Genomic DNA, 14,793 nt, shown 5'->3' on the forward strand with positions numbered 1-14,793 from the left:
TTAAATACACAAAAGCACAGTTCATTATCTCTAACAAAACAGTTTCCAAGGAGCGTGCTAGATTAGAACCCCCTGACATTTATCTAATCAGAGGAAATTATAACATTAATCTTTACTTTTCTATTTAGGAAAAAAAGGATGATTCAGACAGGTGTTTTAATAGAAAGCAGCAATCATCACTGCAAAGGAAAATGTCATATCAAGAGCCATCAGTTGCATGCATTCATTTGTGTTATAAAGAAAAAACAAAGATTTTTTTTTAAATAATTTAAGACTGTGATTACAGAGGAAGGAAAGAAAAGTAATGATGGTGATTCATAAAGCAAGCCCATGTTTAGGCCATGATAACATTGATAGGGCTGAACAAACAGGGACAGCTTTGTTTACAGCTTTACCAAAGGAAACTCCTCTTCTTTCCGCTTTGTTCCTACTCGTCTAGGGCTACAGAGCACTTCTCATCCAAGCCCCGTTGCTTCCCTTGGAGGAAGGATGCTGAACTGCGCTGACAGACAGAGCCGGAGGACGGAGGAGGAACTGAACAGTCATTCCTGCTGCTTCCCTGCCTCACTCCCCCATCCAACCCAGCCGACGACAGCACGGCACGCTGCCGCAGCCACAAACGCTTCCAAGCCCTCTGGGAGAAGGGTGTTGCCAGTTCTAAGTAATCCAGCCCAAACCCACCTGGTTTTGGTGCCCATGGGGTCACAAATGGGCGTGGTGACGAAACCTTCCGGCGCCCACAGCGCCAGGAACGCTGGAGAAGCGTTTCAGCTTCCTCCTCGGCCACAGGCAGAGGTCACTGGGAAAGCCCAAAGGGCTGGCGTCTCAGCACAGCTCCCCAGGCCTCTGCTGACTGCCCAACTCTGCGTTGCAGGTGGTTAAAAGAATACAAGACCCGCCTTTTTCTCTACTTATCCCGCTGAATTGCATTGCATATTCCTGCACAAAAACAGTTAATAACTAAATAACACCCTGTGAGAAAACGCAAGAGCAGCATGTTCTTACCTGATCCTGCCTCCCCTTCCTCGTGCTGCTGCAGGTAATCCTGTTACGCTGCAGCTCCGTCACTAATTCTGTCGCTCTAATCCCAGCCACTCATACAGCCCCCACCATGGGGAAGACTGTGGCCTGGAGGTGATGCTGTATTTGCCTCAATATCCTTACGGTTGCTGTATGTAAGGGCTAATTGATTTTTGAACCTTCATTTCCAGAAAGACAGTGGTACGAGCTCCAGTTCACGAGACTGGCAAATCACTTAATTGCAGTTTCCTGCGATTGCCTACAAACCTCGTAACAGGATCTTGTCTCTGCTTGACTTGTGTCCCTCTCAACAGCATCCTGAGATCCCAAAACTGAAATTCATCCCTCTACAGAGGAGCAATAAATACAGGACAGTCTATGCCTCATTCAAAACAGACTAAGGTAGCTCTCGCTTTAGCGGTGTCACCGTGCAGAACGCTACGCTGCCCTTTGCCTCGCAGCACCCTGTTTGCACTGCCATATCCCAGTCATCTCCACTGGAGCTGCAGGGCAAAACAAGGTCTGCTTCTGCTAACGAAGCATTCAGTGCCAACGATCCTTCCAGCAGCACACAAGTGTTCACACAATACGTTGCCAGCAGCACAAGACACGATGAAGCCTGGACGCCCTGCTGGAAAATAAGGTTAACGGGCTACAAAAGAATCATGCAGGAAGTTAATTGGAGATTCCTGGAGGGAAAAAAGTTGGCTAAATATGCACTGTGAATAGGCAGACTGGGCAATAACCATTTACCTTGATATTGGGCACTGAACCCCTTTTGCCTGTGGTTGCCATCTGATGTGAAGTGAAGCCGCAGCCAATTTTTACTGCTGATAACTGGGGCAGGCAGATTCATTCCAGTAAACCTGCAAGAAACCAACCAATAACAGTCAAATATTATTTTGACATGGGAATTACACTAAAAAGCCTGCCCTTCCAGTCAATCTTTCTCCTACACGAATGAAAGAGATGCTGAACAAGTACTATCTGCTCAAAGAAAGCACCTCATACAAAGGAAAAACTGATTCAAATGCCCTTATTTAGCGCAGGCCCCTGGAGCCTCGGGTTGCGCGAGTCGAGCCCCTCCAGTGCCGAGGGAACGTCCCCAGAGAGGGAGAGCTCTTGCTCTTCCCTAGGGAACGGGAGGGCTGCCGGGCGCCGGCAGCGCGGGACCTCCCGCCCCAGCCAGGACACAGAACCACCCTTGGGTCAGCTGCAGCTCACCTGTCCTTTTATCACTCGCTCAGCTTCTCCTAAACTAAAAAATTTGGCAGTGTGAACTAAATGGAGAAGCCATCAACAATTCAGGATTGCTCTTTTTTGGGTCTTTTCTTCTGTTTTCTGTCTTAATAGTATATTTACTCAGTCACTCCTGTGAAGGCGTGCATTCCTTGGCTTGTCCTCTTCCCATCGGAGGGTTACACATTTATAGCTACAGGGTTTTCTGTTTGCCTTTTCTTTCAAGGCACAGAATATGGGGGGCAGAGTTCAACCTTGAAAACGTCTGTGATACGAGACAAACGAAACAAGTCGAAAAGGACAGTCGAGAGGCTCAAACCTTCTCCTATACCACAGGGAACGAGCAGAAATTACAAGATAGTCGTAAACTGGTTGCTTTGTGTCACCTTTTGTATCTTACCGATAGCAAAGGGAAATGACTAATACATCGCAGCGGACACACTACACCTAAGCTATGCAAGATGAGCTCGACTCTTGAGCTCATTCCTGCCTTCATCATTGGTGAAGGCTGCTAACAAAAATGTTTAATTTAACTGAGGAAGGCAAAGAGTTGCACACGTGATTTTCTTTTACTGGAAATAGCTAGCAAACAGCGATGATTTATGACCTATTCCAACCTGGAGAAGATTACAACCATCAAACTTGAGGGGGAAAGCTCCACAGTCCATTTCCAGTCCTTTTGGCAACTGTTCTCTTCCTGCTTCCCCCCCCCCCCCCCCAAATCCCCAATTATTATGCTGCTTGCTTTATTAAATTCCAGGAAAGAAAAAGCCCATAATCCTTGGCTGGGCTGTCACATGCCGAGGCTTCGTCTGGAACAAGGTTTACCTAAGTCACAGCACCCTTGAACTGAGGTATATAACGGTAACATTAACCACAGCGAGGCAAACAAAACCACCATGACAAAAGCTATCATGGAATCCTATTATTGTTAACAAAGTCCACTTTCATTTTTTAATCACAGACTGTCACTTATTTAAAAGTTACTGGTATTCTAATACTTCTTCTTTTTTGGATGAAGGCAAAAGGATTCTGTAACTCTCAACTCACAGGGATACTTCAAATTTTATAACTGCACACTTCCAACAACAGAGCAGATAACCAAGAAAGTATTTAGAAAGTCCTTCAGTGATTTAACACCTCCAGAGATAAGTTCTACCTTTTTCTAAAGCAAGTAGCAAGAATCCAGGATGATACTTGGCAGCGCATTTACTAATGGCAGATGAACTTCAACATAATCCTGTGCTACTCGTTGATGAAGCAGCCAAGATAATTATACTGCATAACTAATGCATCTCTGCCACCTACAGTACAGACTTCAAACCATGCATTAACTTCTAGCATGTGGCTGAATTCTGCATAATTATGAAGTGCGACTGAAAACACTCCTTAAACTATAAAATTGTTTAAGATTATTCCTGACCATTTATCTATTGATTATTTTCATTTCATTCTTGCAGAGCCTTTTGAAATAGGTGTTAAAATATACATTCTATATGGCATTCCTCCATCCTTGAAATAACTCAACGACAGCTGAACCAATTTAATTCGAAACTTCTCCAAATAAGTTCAAATAATCACATTTTAGGCTGAGACCAAACATGGGAGGTCTAAAACCAACCCCGAGAAAGTTACTATAGCTAGTTGTTATGACAACACGTTTAAACTTAACACTACCACCCCCCCCCCAAAGGTTATTTTATTATTCATTCTGAATCAACAGCCAAACTTCTTATAAATAATCTTTAGGTATGCAAAGCCAAATTTTGCTTTCATAACTGTGTAGAGCTGAGTAATTCAATTACCTAATATAAGAACTAGAGAACAATAAAATTAATCTGCCTGAATGTGAGGCAGCATTTCACCCTCCTGTCCCCCCTCATTTATTTTTATTATGCATACCCCTTTGAGAAGCAGATTCAGTAATCTCCACACTAGTAACCTACTCACATGTACTATTACTTTTAAGTAGATGAGTAGTCCTGTATTAACTTTCAAGGATCCTGGGTATATGAAGTTAACAGCTAGAACTCTACCAGTAGAGTGAATTAACATTTTGAAAATCAATTAGAAAAATTAATGGATTGCACTTCTTGCTAGCGTTGCTACCTTTGCAATAGTATGCATAATTATCGAAAGCAAAATCAATCACAGCCACAAGAATCCCCAGAATCACACAATCAATCACTTTGCACCCACTTCGCCCTGCTAAAAAGAACTAGAGGAGATTTACGGTGAAAGAAAATGGCTCCCTGTTTCCTGTATGGAAATTCTCCAGCACCATGCATTACTCACTGGAGACGCTGACAGCTTTCAGAAAGGACTGAATCGGCCCAAAAATCGCTATCAGGTTCTCATGTCTGTGTATTCCAGCACTTAAACTCAGGAGAGAAAAAGACTATTCTCCAGGGCTCCAGTCTAAGAGACTCCCTTCTCCTCCCTTTTATCTCCCCATCCCTTTTATTTCTGAAGTTAAGCAGCTTATTGCTAATGTCAGGTGGCAGGCTGTGGTATTTGTAGCCGTTTTAGACCACAGGTTGTGCTGCTCATCGTGATCCAATTCTGATTTTGCACTGAAGCAACAGCTGAGATACGCTGATAAGGATGGCAAAAAGGAAGCAGCTGCTCTCTCCTTACCCACGTCTCAGCCTACAGCCCACAGTCCCAGCAGGGCCATCTTTGCTGAGCATCAGGAGCCCAACCAACCACCGGGACGCACACCTGGAAAGGCACTGTGCACAAGCACAACATCAACAGTTCAGAAAAAAAACCCCACAGACATAAAGAGGAGAACAAATGGTGACAAACCACCAGCAAGCCAAAGATGCTAGTGGAAGAACGTGAGTATCTGCTGACTTCAGCTGTAGCAAAGACAGGCACCTACTACTGTTTCTGAATTCTTCCCATTTTATTTCTCTCCTTCTAAAGAAGGGTAATAATTCGCCTGGGGGGGTGGGGGGGGGGGTGAACACATTAATGTCTAAACAGGTGAGGAGCATTTCTTATCTCACCACTAAATTGCTTTTTCAGACACCATATAAGAGTACTCAAGCAATTAAAGTTGTTTTTTTTGTTTTTTAATTCAGTCCAGTTAAATGGGGCCTCTTTAATGGAATCTGGTTCAGGAAAATAAAGGCCTTGCCTTTTAATTAATTTAATTGCTTGCAGAGATTTAACTCCAGCTTCTGTATCTGCACTGAGCCTGGAGCCCCCAACGCGTAACCCAAGGAGGGCAATCTCTGCAGGTTGCAGAAGGGGCATTAATCCGCGAGCGCTGCCGTCCCTCTACGGTCCCGAGGCAGCTGTAATCTTACACAGCACGAAGCAACTAAGTGAAAAAAACTTTTTTCAGTCCTAGCTCAGGCCCAAGGACAGTCTTTCCATCAGCCCTGTAGCACATTGGGTTGAACCATTACCTTTGCCTAGTGAAGAAACAGGCGGTTTCCCTGCTGTCGAGAAAATTTGAATTCAAGCTCCTTTTTCCTCCTTTGCAGGGCCCTCCTCAAAGGTTCGGTTTATTGCCGCTTTACACTAAAAATCTCAGCTCCCCTTTAAAACTCTAAGCGCTCTAAGACCAATTCTAGGTTTAAACTGAATCGCACAGCAGCAGGGGCACTATAACAACCTCCATGCTTGGGCCTAGGCTGCGGTGAGAGCAGAGGCCGTGCACACCATCCCGAATCCGGTGGGTCCGCAGGGCTGTGCTGCAGCCCCCCCTGTGCCCCGGGCAGGCACAGGCCACCTCAGCCGCTCAGCTCCGCCTGGACGAAGGGCGCAAGGAGGAGAGGAACCCGGCATCGCCAGTAGGAGCGTGCAGAGAGGCACGTGCTCCCGTGCAAAGGCTGCAGCCTCTCCTATCCTGACTGGTGTGGCCAGCAGGCTGGCCGCCATGCATACAGCATCCCAAATGCTACACATCTCTCAGCTGCCTTCCCTCGACAGCAACCTCTTAAGCTGAAGAGATGCAGAGTGACAGTTCACACCCCAGGCACCAATGCATTGCCTGACACCCAGCTGGATGGGCTGCAGGAGCAGAAGTTCTGATGGATAAGAAGTAACACGGCTACAGCTACGTATTTAATAAGAAACATCATGCTCACCAGCAGTTAACAGCTAACTTTTAGCCATAAGGCTCCCACAGGTTTAAAATAATCACAAGGAAGCATTAATGGTTAATTGATAACGGAATATTTAATTACAGATGCATACAATTGAATTGAAGCAGCTGCATGGACCCTGCATGCAAATACCGTGGCTGCTGCTGTGGAGCCCCATCTAACAGGAAGGATGCTCAGCAGCTGAGAGCCAACAGCCATCGCCAAAACCAGGGGAACGGCCCAAGGAAAAAACCCAAGGAGCTCCTGCAGGAGCTACCACCGACCACTCCGCGCACAGAGAGACGCCAAGCAGCGCCGGTCCACACCGCGGCACAGACAGGCACGTGGCGAGGGCTGCAACGGGCTTTCAGAGCAGCTGCTGATCATGCGATGACACCGAGAGGCCACGCAATGTTTGTACCTCCGACTGTTCAAGGTCACATTGCTTTTCTTCATAAGCCCAAAGCCACCTTGCTATCTTTCAATAAAAAGGAGGAACTACATTGCAGAGACTTAGCAAAGCCCAGAGCTAATTAAAAGCAGCAGGCACTTCTTCCCACGTTCCCCAGTACACATTTATACTACATTATGTGCACCGAATTTTCAACACCTACCATTAGCCCAATATATGATTGAATTTATAATAGTCTAGTGAGTCATGTAAATAAAAGCCCCTGGTAGTTTGGACCTTTGCCACTATATTTTTCCAGATTTCTGGTTTTTTGTTTTTAATGAGTCTATTAGTAACTTGAACATCAAGAGAGTTGAAAAGTTTTCCATCTCCCCACCCCCCCATCCCTTTCTTTCCCAGCTGCCATCATCAGGAGAGATGAATCACTTGATTAAATATTCAGCTTCCTGAATGTGGCAACAGGTTAACTGGAAATCTAAGGCTTTGGAATGACTAACTAGCTATGCCAGAATTGTTTTTGAAGTAAAATCAACAGGGGGAGAGCAGGGGGGGGGGGGGGGGAAAGGGGGGCTTCCACCCTAAAATTTAAATTTCACAGCTTTGACTTTTTGAGCCTGAAAATACAAAGCAAGTTTCCGGCAGCAACGAGAGGGTGGCGGAGGCAATGAAGTTTAGATGAGAATCAGGCTCTTCCCTCTGTCTCACCAGTCTTGAGACTGAGAAATGTGAGAACAGCTTTTCTGTTAAAACTCATTTCAACTATTGCTTAAGTCAAGTCCTGCGAGGACACACATTTTTGGACGTTTTGCCTTATGCTCTACCCATGAGAGGCCCTTGAAAGCAAAGGTTACCATTTCAAACCACACAAACACTTTGCCCGAGCAGAGACTTGTTAAAACAGGCCTAACAACAGTTCCGGTCTTACGTGATATTGAATAAAACTGATTAAGTTTTGAACGTCTTTAACACCAATGTCAAGCAATCAGTGCACAGACCCTCAAGAAAATACTGGAATTCATGTAATAGCTTAAAACACACTTAACAGCCTCAGAAAAAATAGACGGTAGTGAGGATTAAGCAAGTAAGAATGTTTTTTGTGTCTAAGCTTGAATATTTCTTCCTGCAATTTAAGCTCATTCCAATCACAGTGGATAGGGAACAGATTATACCTTTTTATGCTGCAGTCCTTTGTGAACTAGAGATATCAAAAAGTGACTTTTCCAGTACACACTCAGGTAACTTCATGAGGACAGCAGGCGCCCGGCTCCCCACGCCGACCGCAACAGATACACACTGCCGAATAACGAGAACAAAGAGCTGCTGTCCACTGTTGGGAACCCAGCGGGTTCCCGCGCAGACAGGAGGCTTTGAAAGCGAACGACCATTTTCATCTTCCCTCTTCTCCGAATAAGTATAAAAAGAAGAAGAAAAAAAAGCCACTTTAGGAGGAGTTGGGTCACTTTGTGGTTGAACAAGGTTGGCAAAGTTTATTTACATGTCTTTCTGATGAGGAAGCCAGTCCTAACTACAGTTTTCATATCAGCATGGCAGGGGAGGACTATGTTAGGAGAGGCTCAACACGCATGCAAGATGAGTTCACGCTGCGATCTCAAGTTTTAAACGAGCTAGAGAGAAACATGGGCTTGCAAGGCATGCTCACGCACTTTTTGCCACTTCAGAGCAGATTCAGTTGCTGAGGAAACAGGCAGTGTGCTATGTGAAGCTGTCCGTCTGCTCTACCAGGTTTCTTTTTAATTTCTTACGAGCTGAACTTCTGAAAAAAAACCATTCAGCTATAACCTCCAAAGTGCTCTTAACTGGTTGTTTCCCCTATCAGGTATTTGCAAATTCTTTGCTCTTGCTCAGAAACCCTGGCATTTGCCCCGGCAGAATTTTGTTCTTCCCTCCGTCTCCCGGGCTGGCAGGACAGCGGGGAGGCCGCACGCTGCCCCCAGCACCCGCTTTTGGGGGTGTCTGCAAGGTTAGCAAGTCAGCCTGCAAAAAACACATCTCTTCAGAACCAGGTTCTGACCATTTTACTGATTTTCTCAAATGCCCTCCAATGTTGTTTTTAATCAGAGCATTAAGGTATTTTTTCTTAAGTGAAATTTGAAGCCTCCAAGTTAAACATAGCTCCTCAGAACCTTTATTACATAATACAGAAAGGTTAATGGTATCAAAACTCCCCTTCTGAGCAAAAGCAGTGAAGCATGTTTTCCTCAACTGTTTTAGTTTATTTCTTTTTTCGTTCTTGTATTTTACATCGAATTCAGGCATTAAATATTTATACCACTTGAGTCATTCCTCCCTTGGCACAATTAGTATTATTGTACATAGAGAGCACTGGCGAATCTGCATTCACACACCATTATCTATTTACAGTCCCAATTCCTGCTTTAACTTGGTTTCACATGGGGAGAACAAGCAAAAAAAAAAAAAACAACAACAACAACAGCCACCACCAATAATATGTTAGGAAGTGTGCTAGAAGCACCAGAATAGTGGAAGGAGATATTTGCAGACAGAAGACCCAATTTTAACCTCCCTGAAATGTGATTAGCATGAATTTGACCTCAGTACTTCCTAAAGAACCCTAACACACCGAGCAATTCGCTGTGCAGATGCTATACAAACAAACCGTAAGAGAACGTGAAGTCAAAGGGCACAACTAAAGATAAGACGTCTACTTGACGTCTCATTACCTCAAGTGCTTTACTTTGAGATAATGGATTTAAGCACACACTTGAAGGTAGGCACATGCCCTGGTGCAGTCCAGAATCGGGATGCAGTCAACCATCAGCTCCGATGTTTTCCCAAATGAGCCCAAATAGATAAAAGACAAAGGAATACCATTAGCTGGTTTTGTTGGGGGAGGGGGTTTAACAGAGTAAGTCGAGTCTCTGAGAAGGAGGTTATTTTCCCAAGGTCGCTCCAGCGCTATCTAGGAAAAGGGAGTTGAATGCTGAGCTTTTCAGAGTAAGATTCAGAAGAAACTGCTCATAGGTAGGACGTTTAATGACTGGCTCCTGCGAGACTTGCCTGGGACTGTGACTGACGGGCACAGTCAGTAGGGCTTCAAAAGCAGCGCGCGCACTGCACAAGGGTGAGCAGAGCAAGAGCGAAATGAACAGGCACTGCTGAACTTTGGGGCCGCGGTTTAACCAAGATCGCTGCCCCAGGCACCGTGCAGGGCCCAGGAGGGACGTGGACCGGAGCGCCCAGGTGCCCCCAGCTCTACCGCATAAGCCTTCATACCAGCTCCAATTTCCTCACTGAAATAGCAGAGAAATACTGTCTTTATTACGCTGTAGCGTTGTGGCTATTTGGAGATTAATTTTTCCTTTGAGTACAACTAGGGGACATACTGCAAAAGCTCTTCGTACCTGTGTATTATTACTCACTTCACCTGTGTTTTTAACTTTTCACCCAAACCTCTACTCAAATTATCATGAAAGCTGAAGTACTACTCATTCCGAACACCTTATTTTAGCATGTCTCATCTCTTAAGCAAAGCATACTTAAGTACCTCTACACCTTCTTTTTCAGTGACAAGAGACATCCTTTCACAATGGACTTTCACAAGGAAACTGAATAATTGGATCGAGTTATTGCTCCCGACTGCTTGGTGTAGGGGACAAAGGACACACGTGGGTCTTTAAACTTAACTCTCTGTATTTCGGAGGAACAGTTAAACAAGCCTAGACTATGCTCAGGAGAGGCACTGAGCGTGCAGCTTCCCACATTGTGCTGCTCCTTTGTTGTCAGCTCACGAATCCCGAGGGACTCCCAACCACAGCAGCTCCGTGTAAAAACCCATCTGCAAACACTAAAAAATGTCTTGGATTTGCAAGACTTGGGTCTTGTGACCAACTGGAGAAGGAACCCGCTCAGATTCCAGCTGTTGAGCATACCTGGTTTTACCCCTTCCAAAGCCAGAAATGAAATCAGATTAGTTTATCACCCAGCTTACTTTAAGTTTTAGACCTAAAAAAGCAATTAGCTCATCTTGCGGGTAAATACTTTGTTTTCAAGGCATTAAGAGAATTCAGAAGAATTACAAGTTTGGAGTAAAATCCCCTTCAACACAAAGGCATAACTTGATACGAGCCTTGCTATAGCAAGGAGACTAAATAAAGGCAATTGTAAAGCATTCGAGTTGGTCATGAAGCAGAAAGCTACTCTTAGCCTTCACTGTAATACAGCTCAAGCCATGCTATACTTCCAACTGCAAAATGTTACTCAGGTCTTCAAGTTCAAATTTCAAAGCGCAAAAAGTCTAGATTATTCCCAAATCTTTCAGGAGAAAGATTTGCAGTGACACAGTCCCGGAAGCATTTCTCTGCTCTGCTGCAGACTAAAACAAGGGACAGAGCCTGGAAAACACGTTCTTCTGCACACCAGCAGCTGGGAGAGGCAGGTCCCAGCGACCCTCCCAAAAACGGGAGGTGAAAAATCCCCGCTCTTTGCCGATGTAGACACTGCAGCTATTCAGGAAGGGTAGAGGTGGCTCTTCCTCCAGTACAGGATATGTTTCAGGGACTGGAACAGCACCACTGACAGGTGGATCTTGCCAGCTTCTGGCAAATTAGAAAGAAAAGGCTCATTTTTTCCCCCCACAAAAGAAAAGAGCTGTTCTTACTGCAACCCACCCTCACTATACGCGGATTCAATAGCATGGATGTCAACTGATGGCACAAACGTGCTTCTTTACAGCTAAGGAAAGCAAGACTGCAAACAACACAGCCCACCAAGCATGACAGCGGGTACTGGAAGGGGAGATCATGCTGCAGACGAACGTAAAAGTACATACCACAACACTTTCACTACAGAAATAGCATTTGGTTCCAGTCATACTAAAAGAAAGGTAACAAACTATGATTATATTTATTCTATTCAGAAGAAAACAAATGCTAATTCAACACAACAGAAAAACAGCTAATGCATTTGAAGCTTACTAATGCTGCATTGCAAATCCCCCAAAGAAATCTGCTACAACTTTATTACAATTTCCTATAAACCCTTTCTGCCTTATTATCACGGCTACAGAGATTGTTTTTCTCAGTGCAGGCAGAGTTAGATGTGTCGATAGCAAGAGACGCTATATTTATTACTTGATAAATAACAACCCTTTCCATCACTGCATGCACAGATATACTCATGTCTTTGTCGGTCAAAAAAAAAAAAAAAAAAAAAAGCATTTATGTTCCATTAATGTTGGTCTACTTATCTACAGATGAAGCTGGAAAGCCAGAGGGTATGCTTATACAACTGTCAGCCCAAAAAACTCTAAAGGCTGAGCCCAAAAAGTTGAAAGACAATCAATTTGCAGTCCACAGTTTCCAGGCAAGAGCATCAACTGCAGCAGCTGCTTCCTTTGGGAAAGGGTGCAAAACCAGCTCAAGTCACCTTCGCTTCCAAACACAAAGGATTTGCTGACGTTGCCTTTCCGCAGCCCACGCTGTTCAAAAGGCAGCAGGATCCAAAAGGTTAAGCAGCCTTATCCTGCGTACCTTCAAATGTCACGTTATTGACTGAAAGCGCCAAGCTTGAGTAACAACTGGAGTGAGTCTGGATTGAAGCTCACCACGCATCTGGACCAGGCACAGCAGTTCACGCTTGCCCTTCCATTTTCTTCTATGGACTTAGCCTTTGTAGTCTGACACTGTTTATAGCGTGTTTTATCAGCAGGTATGTTTTTATGATGCATTAGTTAGGTACTGGACAAGAAAAAAGGGACCTATCCACGCCTGCTCTCACAAGCTCTCAAGATTTGGAAGAAAAAGCACCTTTGGAAGTGAGGTGGAAAGGAGGTTGTCACATAGAGAAATACAGTGACCTCTTTGAAGTCCTAAAGGATGCTTGCAAGCTTTACATCGCGTTCAGGATTTTAGCCACAGGGAAGCCATAAAACACCACAGTGAGCCAGGTGTCACAGGCTGTCACCAAACGAGCCCGTGTGCCATCTCATGACTGAGTTGCTTTATTTTTTTTCAGCCTCTACAATATAGCTGAAAGTCACAGAAACCAGGGGAAAAACAGCAAAGATCTGCAAACTGAAGCTTAGGTTACTGCCAGTTCTGCGAAGATATGCTAAAATCACAGCAGTCATGGCTGTAGAAATTACAGCAAAACGCAAGGCAGCCTCAGGAGGAGGAAAGCAATCAGCAATTGCAAGTTCTCAAAGACTATTTTCTGGCTCTGCATTTAGCACAGTGGGATGTGAATGTGACTGGAGTTTCGACATAAGACTGCAACTTAATGCTGATAATAAATAACGGCACACAAACATCTTTACAGGCACAGTACTTCTGTCTCCCTCTTAAAGATGAAGAGAAGTGATGGGCTGTGTAACAAGGTGAGGTGGCAAAGCCTCCAGAGGCAGGTGTAAGCCAGGTCTAATGGCTCCTGCCTCCAGGCAAAAGTCTGAACTAATCAGGTGACGGACAGCCCCGCGGGGCCAGCAGGCCTGAGCAGCTCCAGCCCTCGACAGCTTTCCCCATTCCTCCGAACGGGGCACTGATTGACGACGGCAGCACTGTTCGGCTTCGGGAACCACAAGTCCTGTTCACCACTCTCACCAAATCAGAAGCAGCTGGCAGAATTATTTATTTTTATTTTCTTTATTTTTAAGAGCGCGTGATCTTAAGAGGACAGCAACAACCCTCCCAGCCTAAAGTTACAGCTTACATTGCTTGTATGGCGTTCACAATGCTTTTACAGCGTTGCCAGCCGCGGCCTCAGCTTAGAGCAGGACAAAGCGCCGCTGCCCTATTCTGGAAAGCCGGAACTCAAACCTGCCACTTCTGCAACCTCCGGGAATCTGCATAAAGCAGCTACATTTCCAACCCTTTCAGCAGACAGCACAATTTTGAACTGTCACGGTCAGGACCGCTTTATTTCGTAACTTCCGACTGCAGCAGGGTGACAGTAAGACTAGATTTTCTGCTGAAAAGGGCTCCGTGGAACCATCTGCTTATTTACGCTACATATTAATTTAGCATGAAGTCCAACACTGGAGAAGAGCTGCACAATGGCTCTGAGCCAAACCCACAAAAAACGCTTTATCCCTAAATTCCAGCCTCAGACAAGCTCTGAACTCCCTCAGCGAGGGCCCCGCCGTGCTCTGCGGAGACGCGGCCGGCTCTCGGCTGCCGCCGCCTCCTGCAGCGCCGAGCGGGCTGCGAGCTCGCGGGGCTGACGCTGAACGGCACCTTCTCCGATCGCAGGTTCTTGCCTCAAAGCCTAACCCCGAGGTCTGTTTTGTGATAATACCCAGACCCAAGATATAACCTGACCAGGTAATAAATTCTATGGCAGTCGTGCTATCAGCTTCAGCAAGCTTTTGATCAGTCCTTAGATTTACGTTTTAAGGGTTGTGTTTTAGAACCCAGAGACAAAAAGGAGGTTTTTATCACTGCTTAGCACGTCGACTCTGCAGAGCCGGCTGAGAACGTGCCGGAGCCTGTTTTGCTGCCTACATCGGCTACGTCTCACAGTCTGGCTACGAGATCAAACCCGGCAGCCCCGTGGCATCCGCGTGCCGCGGCTGGGGATTTGGAGCCTCCTTCCAGCATGGCACAACCCTTCTTGTCTTGAACAGCTCTATTTGACAGCGATTCAACCCAGCCATTTAGCAGCCTCCTCCACTGCTTAAAAATTACCATGACAGGTATAGAACAGTTTTTTGGTCCAACCTTCAGCTACCACCAAGAGGAAGCACCTTCCCTACACCTCCTTGGCACAGCCATACATGTTTATGTAGTGACTGTGTCTGCCTTCATCACCTTTTACATTCATCTCCGTGGCAATTTTCTTTTCCAGATACTGCTAGCTGCCTTTCTGGGAATTTACTGCCCATCTTATATTTATTCAGAACTGCCATTCTCCCCACATGCAACAGCTGCTGGAAAATTATATTTATCCCATTAGGAAACAATACAACAATCTGAAAAATCCATTCATAAAAGTTTGAAGATGTTTGCTAGAAATTGGGATTATTTTTTTTTAAATTAAACTCTCCAATTC

General features: G+C 45.2%; 1 protein-coding gene across 2 annotated transcripts in view; it reads right to left on the minus strand.

Moving 5' to 3' along the window:
• The window catches only part of CSMD2 (CUB and Sushi multiple domains 2), a 373,566-nt gene that overhangs the window by 185,992 nt on the left and 172,781 nt on the right, over positions 1 to 14,793 (minus strand). The window contains exons 1-2 of one of the 2 annotated variants that reach the window (XM_068917409.1): positions 4,555 to 4,682; positions 1,774 to 1,886 (exon numbers count right to left, since the gene is read on the minus strand). In XM_068917409.1, the coding sequence (XP_068773510.1) occupies positions 1,774 to 1,876 (103 nt within the window). In that variant the 5' untranslated portion in view covers positions 1,877 to 1,886; positions 4,555 to 4,682. Of the gene's footprint in view, positions 1 to 1,773; positions 1,887 to 4,554; positions 4,683 to 14,793 lie in introns of those variants that run through there. The other variant, XM_068917408.1, reaches the window with a different exon arrangement.

This window comes from Struthio camelus, chromosome 23, assembly GCF_040807025.1.
Source record: "Struthio camelus isolate bStrCam1 chromosome 23, bStrCam1.hap1, whole genome shotgun sequence".
NCBI lineage: Eukaryota > Metazoa > Chordata > Aves > Struthioniformes > Struthionidae > Struthio > Struthio camelus.